This window comes from Lepisma saccharinum, chromosome 12, assembly GCF_977018435.1.
Source record: "Lepisma saccharinum chromosome 12, izLepSacc3.1, whole genome shotgun sequence".
Classification (NCBI taxonomy): domain Eukaryota; kingdom Metazoa; phylum Arthropoda; class Insecta; order Zygentoma; family Lepismatidae; genus Lepisma; species Lepisma saccharinum.
Window position 1 is genome coordinate 21,675,060 of NC_139240.1, and position 22,687 is coordinate 21,697,746.

General features: G+C 36.2%; 1 protein-coding gene across 3 annotated transcripts in view; it reads right to left on the reverse strand.

Moving 5' to 3' along the window:
- Window positions 1-19,711, reverse strand: part of Spt5 (Transcription elongation factor subunit Spt5) — a 110,775-nt gene extending 91,064 nt beyond the window's left edge. Inside the window, exons 1-6 of one of the 3 annotated variants that reach the window (XM_083133169.1) lie at window positions 19,641-19,669; window positions 13,063-13,157; window positions 10,540-10,631; window positions 6,112-6,423; window positions 4,195-4,430; window positions 3,130-3,270 (exon numbers count right to left, since the gene is read on the reverse strand). In XM_083133169.1, coding sequence (XP_082989295.1) covers window positions 3,130-3,270; window positions 4,195-4,430; window positions 6,112-6,423; window positions 10,540-10,614 — 764 coding nt within the window. In that variant the 5' untranslated portion in view covers window positions 10,615-10,631; window positions 13,063-13,157; window positions 19,641-19,669. The other 2 variants (XM_083133170.1, XM_083133168.1) reach the window with 2 other exon arrangements.
- Window positions 19,712-22,687: the final 2,976 nt, after the last annotated feature.

Consider the following 22,687-nt stretch of genomic DNA (forward strand, 5'->3'; position numbering starts at 1 on the left):
AAAAAGCTTCACCATAATGATCCCACAGACAAAGCAAACATCCTGACTTCTCATCAAGACTGAATGCATGTATAATGCAGGAAAATGTAAAATCCAGGAATATAAAATTGAGGTTCCTCTGTAATGTTAGACTAGGAAACTAACTAACTCTTTAGCCTTCTTAAACCCGAAGGTTCATGGCTGCAGCAACACAGGCCTTCCATCTGTCCCTATCTTGAGCAAGATCTATATACTCTTTTCCATCCGTACAGATTTTCTTTAGGTCCATCTCAACGTTGTCCCTCGATCTTCGTCTTGGACTTCCTATAGGTCTCTTACCATCAGGTTTCCCAACAAGAATCCTGTAAACTCCTCTCTCATTCGTGCCACATGGCCTGCCCACCTAAGTCTTTTTGATATAATTATTCTAATAATATCTGGACATGAATACAAATTATGTAGTTCTAAATTATGTAACCTTCTCCACTCACCTGTCTCCTCATCCCTTTTACGTCCAAATATTTTCCTAAGGATCTTATTTTCAAATACTCTCAATTTATGTTCCTCTTTCAATGTAAGGGACCAAGTTTCACATCCATATAATACTACAGGCAAAATTACTGTTTTGTATATTTTAACTTTTAGTTCCTAGAATATTAAACAAGAAGACAAAAGTTTATGAAGGGAAAAGTAACATGCATTTCCTGAATTAAGCCTGCTTTTTATTTTCTCTTTAATAACATTTTCATTTGTTAGTATTACTCCTAAGTATTTGAATTTGGAAACTGGTTCAAATGAGTTGTAATCAATAATTAGATTTTGATTATTACCTAACACTTGGTTTAGGCCTGTAAGCATATATTTAGTTTTCTCTTTGTTAACTTCCAAACCTATCTCTATAGCAGTTTTGAAAAATATTTTAGCATTATTCTTAATTGTATTTATATCATCCCCTAATAAGTCTACATCATCTGCATACGCTAACAACTGAGTCACACCATTTAATTTTAGTCCTTCGTTAGTATCTTTTACCTTCCTAACAGCATATTCTAAGGCAAAATTAAAGAGCAATGGAGATAATGCATCTCCTTGTTTTAACCCATCAGGAATTGTAAATTTGTCAGACACATTAATACCAACACGAATTTTACTTTCTGTTTCGCTGGTGCATACTTTTATCATACTAACAAGCTTCTTAGGTATTCAAAACTCGACTAATATATTATATAATTTATCTCTTTTGACCGAATCATATGCTTTTTCGAAATCAATGAATAGCTGATAAGACATTTTGATTATATTCCCACTTTTTTTCAAGTGTCTGTCTGATGTGAAAAATTTGATCTGTAGTTCATCTGTTACGTTTAAATCCACATTGATAATCGCCTATAATTTCTTTAGCATATGGGGTTAGTCTTGTTAAAAGAATGTTAGATAATATTTTATATGTTGTTGACAGTAATTGTTATTGATAATTTTATCACCTCTTTTAAACACAGGAACAATTATGGATTCTTTCCACTGTTGAGGGATTTCTTCTTTATTCCATATTAAACAAATTAATTAATGAATTTGACATATTAACAAATTTCCACTATTTTTAAATAAACACAGCTGGTATTAAATCAATGCCAGGTGCTTTGTTATTCTTTAGCCTTTTAATTGCATCTTTAACTTCAGTCAAGTTAGGTTCTGGAACTCAAGGTTCTGCTGTGTGTACTTCATTTACTTCTGATTTATCTCCTACATGAACATTTAAAAGGTCATTAAAGTAGTTCTTCCATCTATTTAGAATATCACTTGGGTCAGCTAGAAAATCACCGTCTTTATCTTTTATCAAGTTTACTTTAGGTTGCCACCCCTTTCTAAATTCATTTACACCTTCATATAAATCACTGATATTTTTGTTTTTGCTGTTTGCCTCAATTTCGTTAATTTTGTTTTTCAAGTACTCTCTTTCTCTTTACTTCTAAACATGCAGTTAACTTCTCGCTTTATTCTATTATAATTGTTTAGATTTGTATCATCATTATCAAACCATAGCTTATTTTTTCTTGGTTTATGGTATCCTATACTTTCTTTAGCTGCTGATTCTATTGCATTACGTATGTGCTCCCAATTCTTATTTACGTCTGTTTCATTTATATTTTTATCATCATTTAAATCCTGCAAAACATCAAATATATTTGACAGTTTAATTTGGTAATCTTTCTTAATTCTTTCATCAGCAAATTTCCTGTATTAAATTTTAGAACTTTTAGATTGTGTTGCTTATGATATATCACTACGAGTCTTTCTCTTAATTCAGCAATTACTAAATAATGGTCACTGGCACAGTCAGCACCTCTATGTGAACGAACGTCATTTATACTAGTATGCCTGCTCTTATCAGTGAGAATATGATCTATCTGATTATGAGTTTTACCATCTGGAGAAGACCAGGTATATTTATGGGTATCTTTATGTTTAAAAGTGGTACTTTTCACAATTAAATTCTTTGAAGTTGCAAAGTAATCAATCTTATACAATTATCATTACTTAATTCATGAAGACTTTCTTTACCAATCGTGGGTTTAAATGTCTCTTCTTTGCCAAACTGTTAAGGAAATTTTGCCAAGTGATTTGCAACATTTGTGGTGTAACGGATAAACAAGCATCTATTATTCTCTGTCGAAGGTCATGTATACCTAATTCTTCTGTGTGTGCTTAGGACTTTTTTTGTGGTGTAGATTGGATGCCCTCACAAATTTAAAAGACAGAAACACTCTAATCGGAGACTGAAATTCAGCAAATCAATGGCATTCAACTTTCTGTCACACTGTGAAAGACACCATGTTTAGTAACGTGCAGCATGGGTAGTGGTAAACTTTGATAGTAATGCCACAAAAAGAAACAGAAATCATCATTCTACCATTATTGGTTTAGGAAATATTTTAAATTGTTACTGGTAGTAATTCTACATGGCACACTATATTATCAAAATTCCCTATTTCGTGACTTTTTACTCACAGATTGATCTATGAGAACCCATTCAGTTTACTGATAACATTTCCAATAATTTTACAAATCCAAATATTTCTGCAATTATCTGCTAAATGATTAGATTAGTATGCACACTATTACAATATATCACTACTGTTTGAAACTTACTTAACACCAGGCAGAAGAGTCTGTTGGGTAATTTCATCAGACATTTCCTCCCCTCCATCACCAAAGCGTCTTGCAGCTGCCGTGTCATCTGCATACTTTTTCCTGTAGTAATCTTCAATCTCCTCCTCTCGTTGTGACAAGCTGAAACAACAAAGATTTTCATATATCTGTAGTCCAAAAATTATAAAATAAATCAATGTGAAGATCAGAACATCAACCACTCAGCTTACTGTTACAGGTTTAATATGGAAGTCAACAAATTTAGCACTTCATCACATTTAAATACAAAAACTTTAATTTTCCATCGGAACCCATTGGCGTTCAATTATGAAATTTGGCACACAAATAATTATTTGATTATAATGACTTGAAGTCTTTAAAACATACCAAAAAAATTAAGAGGGGTGTTTTTGAGATTTTGCAAAAACAAAATTCTGAGCTTTTGAAAAATTCAAATAGCACATTCATGTGTCATTTCAAATTAAAGCTCATTTAAAACAGAAGTGACAGCAATTTGAGCTCTCTAGGTGAAATAGTTTTTGATCTACAGCTGTTGAAAGATTTCAGAATGTTAAATTTTGGCGATATTTGTTATTTTGAAAGTCAATAACTCAAAAATTAAGACCCACCCAAAAAATCTGAAATTTTACAGTATTTGTAAACTTTACTGGTACTACCAATTACAGTATCAATTTCCGAGATGTCAAGGATCAGAAGGCCATTGGTTAATTTGACATGGAATGACACTGTGGAAAAATTTGATTTTGTGTTTTTATACCAGTTATTTTAATATTTTGATATGTTTTCTTGAATATTTTAAACAATTTGATGCATATAAATTGCAGTGGAATATTACACAATAATATTGATAAATATTATTATGTTATTGTTTCGTTACAATTTTCAAGTAGTATCATCAGCTTCATTATTCATTGTTCAGCTTCATTAAAAAAACAACAATGCATTATTTATCAATTTTAATTCAAAATATTTTGATAAAAAAATATGTAGCAAGCTTGTATAGAAAACTGAATATTGTACTGCATTATACTTGCAGCTACTTACTCCCAGAGTGCCCTTCTGTTCCGCCCTTCAATGTCCCGTGCAGTCAATCCCTTTTCCTCGATATCATTATTGACACCTTGATATTCTTGAAATCCTTCTTCATAATCATCTTCTTCATCCACTTCATCGTCTACTTCGGCTTCTTCCAAGAAGAAACTCTTCAGCGGATCTTTCTTCTTCTTCTTGCGAGGCTGTTCATCATCATCTTCGTCCTCCTCTTCATCATACTCATCCTCCTGCATAAAATTAAAACATATCATCTTACTGTTCATGCATCTATTGAGTACGGGCACAACCAGAATTATTATATTAATATGCACATGAAACATGCTTACATATCTGCATACCTTTTCATTTCATTCAATAAATTCAAGTTCTGATGTAGATGGTGACTGTGATCATTAAAATTAATTGAATAAAATATACAGGTACGTGGATACATAAGAAAGAAGTTACTTTAATAAAACCTTTTTACTCTGAAAGTACATAACTTGAGCAATTTTTCTACATAGGCACCCATGGCACTGAGGGACTTATCGTAGCATGGACATGTTTTTGTATACTCTCGTCATACACCATGGGTGCCTATGTATAAAAACAACTCAAGGTAAGTATTTTCAGAGCTAAAAGATTTTGTAAAACTAACTTCTTTTGCTCGTTTTATTACCAATGGACATGCCTTGTACAGTTACATCCCCACATAGTAATATGGAGTTGATCAAAAAGAAGTAATTACCAGTTAGAATAAATTGTTGTATAAGTTTAATAAGAAAATTAGCTCAATTTACACCAATGGAAAAGAACCCTAGCAGGTTTGTTTTTTTCACAAGCATCCATTCAAACAACAGTGGTATTGTGAATAGTGGCAGTGTCTCACTGGTATCAATACGTGTAAAATAAATTATGTTTTTTTTGCAAGTTATGCACAATGATTTCATTTTATGTAAGCAATGGAAGATCCTTGTTCTGCACATTACAAGTACCATAAGAACCTGGAACACCTCAAAACTCCAGCAAAGTTCCTAACAAACTCACTTAAGCATGCTATATTGAATTCAGGTCATTATACTTGGTGAACTCATGGTGTGTCATTGTGTATGTACATCCCCAACCCTACACACACACACACACACACGGACACACCCCTGGTACTCCACAAACAAGGTATACAAATGGGCAATGAACATGATCATATTTTCTTAGGAAATCCTGTTTGTCTACCACTATTTTAATTCTTTTTTATTCTACATCTCACATTGTTTGAAGAAATGGAATCTTCCAATTAACCCTGAAATGCCCAGCTGGTACAAATATGTACCACCAGGTATTTTCACTAATGTGTACCTGGTACATAATATGCACCAGTCACCATCATCATATAGTAGGTGACTTTTTGTGCATACTGTGACTCACATAATGTTCAGATCTTTACATGAGTCTTGAGTCGTTAGTAATTACTGAAGCGAAATTGTATTCTGGGTATACTGGGGGAAGGAGTATTTACTTACTTTTGGTTGGTTAAATACGAGGCATGTATTACTTTGGGATAGTTTTTCTCCAAAATTAGCAATAACAATTGCCTAATATTGGCAGTCCAAGTGAAACACATATACAGAAGCATGTTGGTACCATTTTTAACTTATCACATTGGGGCGATGCTTCTCTGGGGGGTCAGCTGAATTCGAAATTTTGCCCAAAAAAAAGTTTTTCTGATCATCTTGTTTTTCTACTTGATACAGATTTTTTTTTAAAACATTGGTTTATAGCTCAATCTGTATTGAACTAAAGGAGGTATGATTTGCAACTCCACTATTCATATTTAAAACAATGTGGAATTTCTCATGCAAACACCTGGAAAAACAGCTTAAAGAGTGTTAAAGATATCACTATGTTCAATTTAAGTAAGCGTTAACTCACATCCTCGGAGCCTAAGTCCTCTCCCTCAGGCTCCTCCTCTTCTTCCTGCGTCTCGTCATCTTCCTCGCCAGCACCGGCTTCTTCTGCTTCATCGTCTCGGTGGGAGTCTGCAGTAGATTTGTCATCATCTCCAGCATCTGATCGGTCATCTGGAGCATCTGATCGGTCATCTCCAGCTTCCGATCTTTCATCTCCAGCCTCCGATCTCTCATCGCCCGCATCTGACCTCTCAGCATCAGATCTTGCTTCTGATCGCTCATCTGCGTCAGACTTGTCATCATCCCCTGCATCTGACTTATCATCTCCCTCAGCCTGCAAAAGAGACAGCGACAAGAATATTCAGGGTATGCTTGATTGATTCAATCGAAAAGTTTTGGGTGCCTCAGCACTTGAGTTGTTTGCACCCATCACATTATTCGGGGCCAAGCTCCATAATATAACTACAATTTATACATGTCTCCGAGGACTAAAATCACTGTCTCTAGGTTAAAGCTGAGACTGTAAAGGGGAACTCAGCAAACAAAAAGGACAAAACACAGGATAACACACACACAGCCATACAGAGAATCATACCGGCCATAGGTCAAGATGCCACACTCCATGACAAGAGTGAATAGCACAGCACGCTAAGACGTCACGGTCGAAGGTTAGAATCCCAGGCTGGGAATGGGTTGCTCATCACTTTAATCCCTCAGCTTCAAGATTAGCTAAGAGTGGATCAGAAATTTGGAGTTAACGGGAGTGTGGAAGAGAACTTGACTTCTGTGAAGGTCTCCCCCTAACACCTGTATAATAGTAACCTCTGGAGCAACAGCCCTTGATGGCCACAGGGCGTACCTACCGACTGACGGCCGACAAGGCTAAATAACAAAAATCAAATCGAAAGAAAAAGGTTTTTTTGGTAACAGTTTTAGGTACAAACCAATGGCACTGCTTAAATATAAATATATTTTTGTAGTGCATGCACTGCACGGATCGAAAAATACATTACTCATTTCCATTGTAAACACCGGACAGTGGCCCTTGAACAGAAATATCTCAATATATTGGTGAGGTTGATGGTTATTTATGAAAAAAAAAAAATGTGTACAGCATCAGTTTGTTTACATGTTGTCACTACTTAAATAATAATTTTATCTCATACATTTCATTCCTTCCTCTTTAAATTAATTTTTAAATGAAAACCATGTAGCTTGGTGTGCTTTTTGCGCTGTATATATTATCTGTTTCCTACATGCCTCGCACCACAATTGCAAAATGCTAACCAGGGTGTTACAGGAAACTGTACAGGGTGTATAGTACTGTTTGCATTAAAAAATACTACAAGATTTTTGGAATCATTTATGCTAGTACAAATGTAAAAGGAAATGCTTCCATGTAAAGTGGGATTTAATGACTAGAGCCCGGAAGTTTGGCAAAATGCCTCTTTTTAACTACTGCATATATTGATAAAAATTTTCCGGATATAAGTTTCTTATGTTGTTTCGAATGTTTTAGAAGCCTTTTCATTTTGCCTATTTAGGACCCCACTGCCTATTTTTAATTATAATGCCTTTTTTTTGCCTTTTTCAATGAAATTTGACAATTTTTTTTAAAAAAATGTGTATATAAATTATTTTTCTCCCAAAAACCGTTGTTGGCATTTATTTTTCTTCCGTTTATTATGTGAATAATTTTGCCTTATTTAAGTAATATTGAACTCGCGCATGTTTCAACATTACTGAAGGAGAAAAGTGTGAGAAAAAAGTATTTTATGCTCAGTTAGGATATTGCCTTTCGGTTAACATTTCCTTGTGCATGATTGGCTGCTGAAGTGGACAGGTTGATTTCGAACACAAAGAAGATATTTCTGAAATCTCCCTCTCGAACCCGAAAATTTCAGGAAGTTTCATCTGAACTTAGTTTACCTCCGCAACCAGTCTTGACCAGATGGGGAACCTGGATATCAGCAGCTATATATTATGCTAACAACCTTGAAAAAATCAGTGAGATGATAGATGCTCTTCCAGAAAATGAAGCGGCTTCAATTCGTGAAGTGAAAAAACTCCTGTGCTATTCAAGTTTATTGTTGCACATTATGGTGCATTGCCAGAGACATCCATGAAAATCTTCGAGGAATCTATGCAGCAGATGATGGAAGTGCCAGGAGAAAAGGGATCAGCTGTTGTGGAAAAGTGCAAACGGGTAGTGAGTGCAAATGAGGACTTGAAACAATTGAAAACAATTTGTGATATTCTAAAAGGTGAAAATGCTGTTACCGAAATGAGTCCAGCTACATTAGCTTGTTTTATGTATGCTCAAATAACTTCTATCGAAGTAGAAAGATCATTTTCTATTATGAAAAACATTCTCTCTGACAGATGACTATCAATGAATGTTGAGAACTTAAAAAAACACCTAGTTGTGTGCAATCAAGACGGAGAAAATTGAAATGCTCTTCCCAATGTAGATTTTAACATGTTGCCAGAAGTTATAGATAAAAGTAAGTGACTTCCAAATGTACCTTTTTTCGGTTTATTTTGCCTTTTTTTTTTTTCATTTTTAGTGCCTATTTTCCACATTATAAATGCCTTTTTGCCTGCCTATTTTAACGGAAAAAAAATGCCTGAACTTCCGGGCTCTATTAATGACATACAATGACATCATAATGAAATGACACACCAACAAGTCAGTGAATGTAAATGTGCCTGACATTGCCTATTTTGGCCCTTGGAGCCAATTATCCCTATCAACACCTCAACTCTTGAAAAAAGTTTACTTGTAACATCTATTGAGTGTACATTGTATATCATATTGTTTATTAAAGTTGGATAAGAGAATTTTTAAGATTTTCTTTTTGATGAGTAATCAATAATAATCAAAATCTAAGACATCTATTGTCCATATTAATGCCAGGTTTCGAAACTTAATCTATGGATTTTCATTATTCATAATTAGTGTAGGTTTCTAAGGCGAACTTTCCAAAAATTCAAAGGTACAAGCAGATGTATTCTCAATTTCAGCCTTACGTATTACAACCACTACCCCCCCCCCCCCCCCATACACACACACAAATATATTAACAATATAAAGGGTCTGCGCAATTCCAGTTTATCTAAAAATTCTAATTCAATGAAATGGAATATTGCCATTTCACATACTCAAATTCGAATTACATCTATAAACGTAAGTCCAAAATGTTACGGGATATACTAACCTACGAAAAATTTTAATTTTAAAAGAACTTGAAATTCAAATTTACCTAATCAACTTCAGGATATCTTATCCTGCACTAGTCAGATAGATAGTGCAAAGGACACTAACAAAGTAAATGGATTATTTTCCATGCTGCTATCCTTTATTTTTCCTTCCTCGATTAAAATAAAAGCTAAACTGGGAAAAACTTGCCTCAGGGCATTTATTAATATATATAAATTGAATGGGATTTGGATTAATGAAAGTTGCAATTTTTCACCTCTACGAAGAAAAATTCACGTAGAATTCACACATAATCCCCGGAGCCAATAATTCCCGTATAATTCCCGGTGAGTAGCCACCCTGGTGATGCTAAATAATAAAAATTACATCGAAATCAAATGAAATCACAAAAAAAACAAGTGTTCCAATACCAGCATTGGGGAGGTGCAATATCTGTTAAGGAAACTACTGTTACACTTTGTATTAAAGAGCCAAAAGTATCTTTCCCATTTACAGCATTCATTTTTTTCACCTAATAATTTTTCAAATTACTTCACAAATGCACAGCGCATTTCCATATTCCAAACTGAATATATCGTTCACAATGATTGGCAACGATATTGTAAACTGGAAGCATTGAAGCTCTAATGAAATCTTATGGAGAAACAGTAAAAATCCATGACATTTCAAAGACTTTCCCTTACTTTTCCACACTAATACACACCCTATTTATCAAGGAGAGAAGATAAGTGTGAAGCTGCCTTGAGAACAAGCAGCAGTTGCAAGCATTAAGTTTGCACCAATAACTTCCCGCAATGTGGAGAGAAGGTTCTCCATGTGCAAGCGCCTACTCAGGGACGACCAGAAGAACATCATCATGGAGAACATTGGTCCTGCAGTGCTTCAAAAAATTATAAACTTTGTGTGTTGGAAAAATTGCATCTTTTTTATGCATACATAATCAAAGAACAGCATTTATTGCACTGAAAATAGCAACTTCTTGCATTCAAATTGCATTTATGAGATATTTCATAAAATTTAATTAATAATTATAATTATCAATCTATTATAAATGCATAAATCTCCTAATATCTGTAAAGTAGTAAATTTCAGGGTGCAAAATTTTTCATAAATAATTTGATGATTCTGAAGCTCTTTCTGCTCAAATTAGTGAATATAGCTCTGTAAGCGGCACAATGATCTTATTTAATACAGACAATTCTAACTATTAACAAAGAGAATAAGGCTCACCTCACTATCATTTCCTTTAAAACTTTTGTCTTCACTTTCATTGTCAGAGAAATTGCTAGCTTCACTATCTGACATAATTGAACACTCTCAATCTGCAAAATATGTAGAAAAGTTTCATTAGATGGGTTCAATTTTACATAAATTACTGAAGACAGATTCAAAATTACAGTATTGAGCGGGTTCAAGTTACAGTGGTGTAAGTCACTTTTTTAAAAAGAAAAAAACTGTCCGACTTACAGCACTCTGCTGATCAACACAACAGCTGTTTCCTTTATCACTAGACCTTAAACTGTCATCTGTTCACAGTTGAATGAATCTCTGATGTACTCCACATTTTCTGTTAACAAATTGACTTATATAGATCTGGTTCCTGTGTCCAAGTCTTTTTTTTTTAAAAAAAAAAAAAAAAGTGACTTACACCACTGTAACTTTAACCCGTCCATATGTTAAAAAAATATATATATATTAAAAAAAACTACATGTGAGAACCAAAGGAATTTAACTCCAAAAATGCAGATTGTTTCTTAATGTATCTACTTACTTTCGAGACCTCTATATGGATTCAGATTGACATATCTATAAATAATTTTTTTAAAAAAAATATTTAGAGGCAATCTCACTCCAAACAGAGTTCTTCAAAGTGAGGCACCTGACCAGGCAAAATGAGTGGCATAAACTTAATGGTTGATTTGGTTTCTCAAGCCCACTTTATGCACAGTAAGGCTAATCGGGACTGGACCTACAGTTTAAAGTGGGGTCTGAACCACTGTGTGTCTCCACCGTGTATCGAACGGCATACACTTGAAGTCCGGCAGTTCATGTACAGGGTGGCTCATAATGTATCTACCAATTTGAGTTGACAACCCTGCCAGAATGCAAATTCGTAGGATTCCTACATTCGAGAAGAGCTGGTAGTCGGGCAATTAGTATACCATGGAGTGTTGTCCGGTGCAGATGCAGACACCGTGGAAGCCTTCACTGAAACAGGCACCAGGCACTGCTGCGGTAGCTCAGTTGTTAGGCATCTGACTACTATGCGAGAGACCCAGGTTCGATTTCTGGTGGGGGAGAGCCGTAATTTTTTCCACCTGTTCAATCTGCTCTGGCACCGACCCAGCGTCGTATAAAGTGGGTACTTGGAGGAAACTCTGGGGATAAAAGTGGCCAGGGGCATGGTGCTGATCACGTCACCCCCACCTTCGGCCGTGATTAAGAAAGTGTGAGGTCTAACCTATACCCTTCATGGCATGGTGTAAAGCACAGGGGAGCACTTTACTTATATTCTACCAGGCACTGTGGTGGAACAATGAACATCACCATGCACGCGTTCCAGACACACACACCATTCTGAGGTAGGTTAGACAGTGGAGGGTCATGGGTAATGTGAACTGTCAGTTGCCATGAAATATGTGCTATTTCACAGGACATGTTGAGATGCATGTCATAAAAGCCTTCCTGCCTCACCTCGAAAGTGCATCCAAGCAGAAGGACATTTAGAGGATGTTATTTTCATGGTGCACTGATGTCTGTATTGTACACTGTATTAAATTACTATGTGTATATTTTTATTTCATAACTACATGAAGTTAGTACAAGCAATCACAGTCTTTCCATTGTGATTTGAAGTTGGTAGATACAATATGTGTCACCCTGTATAACCATCATTTGTCTGTTGAAGTGGACCCTCAAATATGTACTGTGAAGTGAAAGATGCAGTGATATTGAAACTTAAGTGAACATAGACATCATCATGATGTTAAAATGTCGTTTAGTCTATCTTATATATGAAAATCAAATAGATGATAGCATGCTCGAGGGTGGAGCACTCGAATGATTGCAACTGATCATGCAAGACTCTAGCAGATATGTTAAGAAACACTCAACACCACATATTTGGTGCCACGTTCCTCCAGTTCTCACACGATGAAATTATCTTCTTATATTTGATAACGTAACAGAACTTCAGCTTCTTACACAACTGATTGGTGCATGTACATTTATACAATCTATCTTCTTTCTCTCTCTCACACACACACACACATACATGTATAGTTCAGTTTATTTGCACCCAAGGATTACTGCATGTACAAAACATAGCACATGCCAATACATTAAAATACAATGCTACAATAATGGATTACACACACATAAAACACATTACCAAAATTAGGCCTTACTCAGGATATTATAGCAAAATCACATAAGAATGAGTAACATGAGAAGATATAAAACATTAAAGCCTTCTCAAAATGTATAACTGGTAAGCACTACAAGTATGTAGGGAGCTGGTGGCTACCAGGTGACACTTATTATTTTTATTATTTATTATCAGAGTTCCTTCAATATTTACATTTACAAGAAGAATATGTGATTATACTACATTATACAAAGTTGGCTACATTTTGTGTTATGTGAAAGTTGGTACCATGTCTTTGAATTACAGTGCTAAAAAATAGAACATGATTAGTGTAATTTTGTAATTGGCAACTAAACATGGCAAATGTTATAACTTCTTTCAGTTACCTGTATCAAACACACTATTTGGTCTGAGTTCCAATTTCAATTTTCTAAAGTTGTACCAAAGTATAATGAAAGCATCCAGAGAACCAAAAATGAGTCTGGAAGTAAGTTTGAGATTTAGAAAAAACAAATGGTATTTTAAAGATAACAGGGTGTCTACCAAAATAACTAATCTAAAATTCTTGACCTTTTCTTAACATTTGTTTAATTGGACCCTACTTACGAATAGTTTGAAATTAAGAAAACACAAGGCTGCTTAAGATGAAAACTGAAGGTGTACTTTACCAAGATATTTAGACTTGCTTTAACCCTTAACGGATGGACCATGACACGGATGTCACAGCAGGTATTTCCTTTAAGGATGGCATTTTCTCGTAGTATTCTACGTTCTTAACATACTGTAACTTGGATAATGATTGGAGATACATGTTTTGAGTTCTGCACGAGTCTAGAGGTATGTAATTAAGTAAAGTTTAATTTCATTGTTACTATTTGGGAGGCAGGGGCGATGTCCGAAAAATTGTGATTTCATGCAGAATTTCAAATTTTGCGCTGAAAACATGCTCGGCATTAGTGCATTGAATATGTTTTTTTTTTTTTAAAAAAAAAAAAGTATTAGCAATAAGTCTGTACATTTTTCCACATCAATACCAGGCATTATGCGGGTATCTTTTGGAGATTCACATCTTGACGTAGCCTGCGTGGGGGTCCATTGAATTTCAAATTTAGTGTAAAAAAAGTTACTTTCCTTCTTCTAACTGATTACAGAAAATGTATTTTTTCCATCAGGATTGTAGCCCAAAGTATACTGAATAAAACAAGGTATCATTTGTATCTCTAATGTTCTTAGTTCCGGAAATATAAAATTTCATTTAGAAGCATGCAGAATTTCAAATTTCTCGCTGAAAACACACTCGGCATTAGTGCAAATGCTTGCAAAATCAGCTTCGGCATCTAAGAGTTAATTATTAATGCATGTAAAAAATAATACTTCAGATTTCATCCTGGATGGGGAATGGTCACGTAACTTTATTTAATATTTTTACAGAACTTCATGCATTCAAGAAAGTAAGTCTTAAGAAAGGTGACCAAATCATAACCCCACTGTACAACCTCAAGAAATTACGTTGATTTTTTTTTAAATCGACAGATTTCAATGTTCTATGTAATGTAAAAGAGATAACGGAGATATTTGATACCAAAGAATTGCACACGTAAGTTAAAACCTACAATTTCGAAGTGTTTTCGGCACTAGTTGTTAGTCAAAACCCTTTGTATGTATTATTAAAATAACCAAAGAACATGCCGAAAATAACTATCAGTATCAAACCTAACAACGTAAAATTATAGCTGCTGTTGTGGAAAGTCGTTTTGTGTGCTATATTCACTTGCGTAAAGCCTTCAGGCTGTTCTGCTTCACAGTAAAGTAACACCCTAAGGTTAACAGACGTACTTTACTTCACAATAACACATTTCCAAGAGCTAAAATCAATTGAAAACGTTCATTAATAACAAAATCTTCATAAACCATGCAATATATTTCACTTTCTCTAGGGGGTACAGAGGGTCAAGTGTACCTAAAATCACTGCCTGTATTATATGAACATCATTTCCAACAACTTCTAATGAAGTCTCAAATTTTAAAAGCCAAATCTGTGCTTCTTAACCACCAATAGCACTTGTGGTACATTTTTATTTAATAATAAACACACATGATACTGCTGATTGTAATTGGTACACTTCCCATCAACAAATATCTGAATGCTTTTGTATGTGTGTGTGTGCACATGCACTGAGATGGTGTACAAAAATTATACTTAAAAAACATTTCAGTGATGCTCTGGCCAGTCAATTTTTTACAAAAATAGGTAACGGCTACGATTGTTTTATGATGTTTTTCAAATTTGCCTATCAGGAAGACTAATTATCATAGAATTTTGGCAATCATTGTCACACGAAATTTGAACCTTCCTTCAAGGAATGAGCACTGTCTGGATTTCGAAAACATTATATTTTGTTGAAAAAATAACTTATTACCCTATGTAAGGATGTGCACTCCCATGGCACAAGGTATTTTCCGTTGACAAGCGACTGAGTAACACTTCGATACAATCCCAACGAATTCTTCATTTTTAGACAAGAAACTACTTACGGAAATGAGATTCCGTAGCATTTAGAAGTTCGTGGAGGTATTTCCTTTTTTGTGGAATCTATTTCACCGGGAATTCATGTATATTTGAAGAGAAATATCTCTCTGATGCACAATCGCCGTTGCTTGAAACGAAGGATTTGAAATATTTATTTTCAACACCTTAATTTCACATTAGCTAATAATGGAAAACAAGCACACAAACTGTTTTTGAAAGAAAGAAAGTGCATGATAAATGCATTCCGAATGTTCATACGGCATGTAAAATTTTCATGTAAAATATTTTCTTTTCACATATGAAACATGAATTTGAATCTAAAATTTTGGGTGCGTTAGCACTAAGGCTATTTAGCACCCGTCACATTATACGGGGCCCAGCCCTTTATCATTACAAATAACAACTCTAACGTTGCAGAACTAAAATCATAAAATATTAAAAATCTTCTGACTTTCGTTAAAAGCTGAGGCTGTAAAGGAGCACTCAGCACAAATAAGGACAAAACACAGGACAACACAAACAAAATTATACTGGCCATGGAGCCAGTCGCCAGAGCCTCGTTAGTCTGCAGTCCAGGGTGTACTACGTGGAATACATATGGGTAGATGCGGTAACATTATCGTATGGGTAAAACGGATTCCTTCAAATTTCCTTCAAATTTACAGGAGAAAGTACTTACGGAAATCATTTTCTTGAGCGTTTTGGAAGTTCCTGAATGTAGATTTAATCCATTTTAATGTGAATGCGTTTTGTTTTCTGCGAAAATCTCTGTCCGACACGCTGTTTCTGCTCCCGCCATTTGCTTTTTGCATGAGAGTGCAATGTTCCGTGTGTTAAGACGATACAACCCCGTAGCCAGTGTTTCAGCCTCGCCGTGTTTTCACTAGAACCACCTGTCGAGTTCGGAACAAGCCATTTTCCCCGAATGGGTGTCACTTATCGCACAACATTGTAGCAACATTGTGTTCGGACGTCACAGGAGGGAGCTGTTTTTACAATTTTTCTTTGTATTTATGCTAATGGAACCTAACCTAACAGGCCTAACCTAACCACGTAGGCATTCCTCGTCTGACGTCAATATTCAAGGTTGCAACATTGTTGTGCGTAAAGGAAGAGAATTAACGAATTACGAAACAAATATGGTTCCGACCCGAATGGGTGTCACTTATCGCACAACACTCTAGCAACATTGTGTTCTGACATCACAGGAGAGACCTTTTTCATGTTAGGCAATACAAAGGTAATGCGTCTCTTAGCGAAAATATTATTTTTTCTTTGTATTTATGCTAATGGAACCTAACCTAACAGGCCTAACCTAACCACGTAGGCATTCTTCGTCTGACGTCAATATTCAAGGTTGCAAGAGTGTTGTGCATAAAGGAAGAGCATTAACGAATTGCGAAAAAAAGATGGTTCCGAATTGCTGTGTATGGACAATGAACGTGGTAAATCGCAAGGTTATTTTACAAGTTCTACGCGTAAATGCGACGTATTAGCATAATTTCAAATAGGGGCACGAAAGTAGATATTTTCCGGTGAACGAGGTTGCACCACTGCATAAAACGACAAAACACTCTCAGAACGCCCCCTAAACCTGTATGCTATGACGGCCATAATGTGTTACAGATTCGAAACAACAAGTAACAGTAAGTACTCGTAAATAGAGAAAATAAACATTATCTTAGTTAGAAATGCATTATTTCGCCTTAAGAAATGTTCCGCAACACGTTAGCAATGTAAAGAAGTCCGAAATATATGATTCGTAGGTGTTTCACCCATACGATAATAGTACCGACATATGAAACATAGAGCGACGCAAAATAAGAAAATACATATGCAACATGTTAACACTGTGTACGTATTCAAAGTTTCTTTAATGCATATTTAAATACATTATATAATCAATCTCATAACAAACCAACATCGATAGCAATGATGGCATTGGGCCGCCATGGCATTCTCTGTTTTAAAACGTTTCTAATTTAGATCGTTCGGCTCCCAGGGCCGATCTCAGCTACCCCCTAGCTACGGCATTGAACTTGATGAGACTGTATAATATACTTTAATATTTTTTACTTTCATAAAATTTGAAATCAAGGGGTTGCAATTGCCCCTCCGTTCCCTTCTGCAGATGCCCTTTGCCGTCTGGAAGGAATAATACAACAAAAATATGAAAACTAATTCCATCTTGAGTAGCCTTTAGCCTAGTTTTTCTTGTACTTTAATGTTTGCCCCCTTGCACAACCCCGCTAGACTTCATTTGTGTTGAAAGTTAATGAGCAATGCCCCCTGGCCCCTGTGGTTGTGCCACTGCGTGCCTGGTTAAGACACCATGTAATGAAAAACAATTCGTTTTCGATGAGGAGTTTTTGTTTGCCCGATCATTCATTTAAATAAATGAAGCTGTAATATTGTGTGCATTTCCTGGCAATAACATAAAAACTGCTCACAATGAACTGAAATCGCTAAGTATATACTGTAAATTCTCCTTAAAGCTGCGAGAGCTCCTCCTAGGACTTCGTAGGATTTTGGAGCTACGTAAGTAGGCAACACTGGCTGCAGCTGTCTACATGGTGAAGAAACGCCTGGAGCGACACGCTACCAGAGGGCTGTTTCCTTCCAGCAGGTTTTGCAGGCACCCGGGTCTTGTTGAATGCCCAGTTACCTTGTAAGCCCAGAGCACCTTGAAGATGAGGAACCCGGGTAAAGATGCAAGTCAACTCGTTGCCGTGGGCAGGCGAGCAGGTAAACCTGATCTCGCGGGGCAAGCAGCACGGGTAGGCAAAATCTAGACTTTGCAGTACTCTAGGTAACAGTAGTATAAGTCGGAGACGGATTTCTTGAAATTTACAGGAGAAAAGACGAGAAAGTACTTACAGAATTGTTTTCTTGAGGACTTTCTGAAGCCGGAGACATTGTTTTTTAGAATCGTGCTACGTATTTTGCCTGTAAATAAGGTATTTTTCGTCAATCATGCATCTCCGTTGTGCGATAGCTCGTGCCGCCATTACCGTCGACTACGTGAATCAAATGTTCCGTGCGTTCGGTTATGTAACCCCCTCACAGTGTAGCAACCACGCGGTAGTTTTACAAGATGACGTGTGAGAGGGTTTTTTGTTCCAATTTAAGGTAACACTCTAGTTTACGTCCTTTTCCTAAGGAATACGTGTCATATATCGTTGGAAAGCTTATTTTATAAGGAATTGAACAACGTAAATCCCAAAGGTAGGAAAAATTTCCTGAAGGAGTAAATCGAGAAAAACCGATGTTGTCCGGATATGCGTAATTGAACATACTAAGGAATTTTTTAGATAATGAAGCACATATTTAGGGGTGAAATGAGTGCTAATGGAACCTAACCTAACAGGCCTAACCTAACCTCGTAGGCATACCTCGACTTTTCGCTTAGAAACCTTTTGTGAATAGTTTGTGCGGCATTTATCGGTTCATAAGTTTGGAAACACTGCACATCAGCTGACGATAGACAACGTAAGTCAAGATTTGCCCGCCGAATTAGCAATGACCAATAAATGATTATAATGTTAAAAGTAACGTGTTTTTCATGGAGAAAAGTTATCGCCAGCTTGAAAAATCTTCCGCTATGCATATGAGGTAAGTAGCAATGATTTTTATTTGAAAACAAGCGAGTTTAATGTGTCTCCGGCTTATACTACTGTTACCGTACTCTATTCATATCAGTCTGTGTTAAAATTATAATACATTTTCCGAACTAGTTGAGTTTGAATTTATCAGCATGCGCTTTGTCTGAAAGGAGCAGACGATTCTCACAAAACAAACCAGCCTCCGGAAACACTTATGGGACAGCCAGTTACCATAACTCCTTTAACGCGTTAAACTCGTGCGACTTTCGGAACGAACCCTGAGTTTTGTGCGTCCATTCTCATCCAGAAGCCACATTTCCATACCCGACCAAACACCAAATATTCCCTACATATCAAGGAATAAAAAATTAAAATTGCCTGCATACTATTAGTGAAAGTGCAGGGAGAGGAATGTGGAATCCTGTGCAACTTGCAAAAAAACAGTGCAAATAAATGAAACAATATTATTGTCCACGAATTACTATTATATATGGACAACAAACTTCATCTACATTAGTCAATTAGTTGCAAAAAAAAAAGTAGAAAATCGCGATTTTCTAACACATTTTTTAGCGGGATCGTATTAAAACTTGATTAAAACGTCTTTCAATTTGGCCATCTCATGAAACAATATTGTGCTACATTAAAACTCAAGCACAATAAACCTCAATTACGTTGTCTTGCTGGCATAAGTTTTATAGATACGTTCAGCCACAAATCTACTCTTAAATATAAGCAACTCAGATGCATTGTGATTTAAATTTGCTTTTACCTCGTAAAACCACAAATTCAAAAAATATATTCACGTCGAATGTCAAATACATTCACTTACTTATTATTTAGGTTTCCTGCATTACAGTCACAGTCTACTGTAACTACGTGTGACAGTCACAGACTGTAACCAACATAAAATACAATGTACTTTTACAACGAACTTTTTACACAGTGAGGCTGTTCATCGCCAAACCTTTCCGGTGGCGGCGCATCCCTGTTGTGTCCATAAATAATTTCGTTCGTTATTTGGTTGCCCTAAACTTTACATTAGAGGGAGCTGAGATGGCTATTCAAACGTTATTTTCAACGAAAGTATGAATTTCTCGTGTAAATCGATAATACAAATGGGTTTAGTAAAGCTTTAAGATTATGTAGCCAGTCACACGTTTCCGAAAATTACACCCTTCTGAACTTAAGAATTAATATATTAAAGCGCAACGGAATGGTTGCGAAAACGAGCTAAATATAGTACGTTTATGGTAGGGTTGTGCGGGACAGAATTGTTCTGGTCAGGACAGGATCGGGACGGGAAATATTTATAATCACGATATTCGGGACTGGAAAAATTCGCCATTTCCAGAAGCTCTGAAAATCTCGAATTCTACAAGTAATTTTCAACTTAAGTGATTGTTTTTGCATTTCTGGAATAAAAACAAACCATTTCCGATAAGTTACAGACATTTGCAATGTAGAAAACGTCGAGAATTAACAACTTTTCAAAATGACCATTCGGTATTTCCCGACTGCTCGGGATCCCTAAAAGTCGGGAAGTCAATTCCCGAAGTCGGGATCGGGACCGGAATTTTTTTCCCGATCCCGGTCCCGACTTTTCGGGATCCAGCACACCCCTAGTTTATGCACAAAGAACAGTAAACTTGACGTCATTTGGGTAGTTTCATTTCTAGCTGCCATGGGTCGATAATACAAAAATTTAGATTTTTACTCTATGCTTTCCTTCTTTTCTGGTTGCGAGCATGTATAATAATTCAAGGGCGGGAGTAGGAATCGAAGAAACTCCCAAAATTATAATGAAACTGTTTTAAGTGCGTAAACGCATGATATATATTATTACACACTGACTGATTTTATGCCCTGCCGATAATTTATAACTTATGTTCTCATTGTATTAAGTAGACATTCTGCCCTCGTATTTTCGTCCTCCTTTTTCTTGGGGTGCGTTCCGAAAGTCATAACGAAACGAACGAATCGAACGAAAGTAACTGGGCTCGTGAACCTGGTGAAACCAGTTATTTTACAGACTTATGGGACGCTCTAGACGAAAGCGCAGGCGTAGCATTTTGTTTATAAAAATTTTCCGCATGGCGTCCAGCTGAAGGCATTTACTTCTGACAGAAATAAACTCTACTGCGGATACTGTTACTCATTTTAATCACATTGTAAGAACAGTTGAGGCACACTCATCTTGTGCATGTTGCTTCATAACGCTCTCTGTTAAAATTATAATACAATTCCCGAACTAGTGCAGTTTGAAGCCATCATGCACCCTCGTTGTCTGCAGGTAGCAGACGATTCTCACCGAACAAACCAACCTCCTGGCTCGTGCGTTTGGTGAATTTCGTTCTTGCACGAGATGCACGGAATGCGACTTTTGGGACAGCATAATGAACCTCACGAAACGCACGGAAGCACTTACGGAACGGCCAGTTACCATAACTCGTTTAACGCGTTAAACTCGTGCGACTTTTGGAACGGGCCCACTGTAACAACAATTTTAAAATTATAATTTCTGTAAATAAGATAGCCCTAGAGGTTGCGAGACATGAAACAAGAAAAAATATTTTTTGTAATAACTATTCGCGATTAAAATTACCACGAGCGCTAGTGTCGCCTCCAATATGGCCGCTCTATGTAGGATAAATGTTTATTTACATTCAGTAATAGTACGTAATAGCAGTGTGTTGTCATTGCTGGTATGGAAGGAATGCTTAAATTACGCGATATTTTTAAATATTGCGAATGCTATGTGAATCGCAGGAACTATAACAAAGATGAAGCTGTGAGAGCGAAGCATTTAATTATGATAGGCAAAAATAACACAGAAAACGCAGACGAAACTAATGTATACGCACTGATTCTTCAAAGCACTGCTATTCGCGATTAAAATTATCCGATATGCCATCTGGTGAGATTTTCAGGAACCACTCCATGCAGGACACCTCGCTGCACTTCGCCGTGTTGTTGCCGTTCAAAGCATGGGGAACATGCGAAAAAGTAGCGTATACTGTTCAGTTTTTTTGCTCTAAATCTTTTTGTGGTCAGGCCCGTAGCCAGGAATTCTTTGTAGGGGGGGGGGTGAAGTCAATCCTAGAGGGGGCAATTCTTAATATATTGTGTCGCATTGGCAGATATAACAGGGTACACAGAGGCACTTGCCCCCTCACCCAAAAGGGATAAGTAACAGGAAACGGATGATATATTGAAACTGCAACGAACAATAAAACTTCGAGCAACATCAAATAGAAATATTTCGATAATGATCTTTCCAGATTGCCAAAGAATCAGTGCCGTGCCAAAGGGGGGGACTGGTGGGGGTTATACCCCCTTTGGTCGAATATTTTAAAACAAAGAACGTCAAAGGTAGGAAAATATGGCAAAATGAGGACTGACTACTTAAAAATGTAGACATAACCCATCTTTTCGAAAATCCTGGGCACGCCACTGCAAAGAATATAAAGTTTAGCATAAATAAGCTAATAGGGACTGTATCTACTTGATATTTACAGGTCCATAATGTTAATAGATGATTAATATGTATACCAACAGCTTTGGGCCTCTCTGCAAAATTGATTAAGGGAGTCCTTTATAATTCATGCTTCATAATGATTCCCTCTAGTTTCCAGTATGCAAGACTTTTACTCACAAAGGAATCTAACGTGAATCCAACAACACCATTGTGTTGTGTTATGCAAGAAAAATCGAATTAATTAAATAATAATGGTTACATATTATCTACACTTTGATGATAAACATTAAAACATGGGCCCCTTAGTCCACCACGGACTGTATTTCCTTGAAAGGGGAGACTCTTGCATCACTACAGAGTACAGACAATGTTTGCCTACTGGTTACGTTAACCACTTTGCA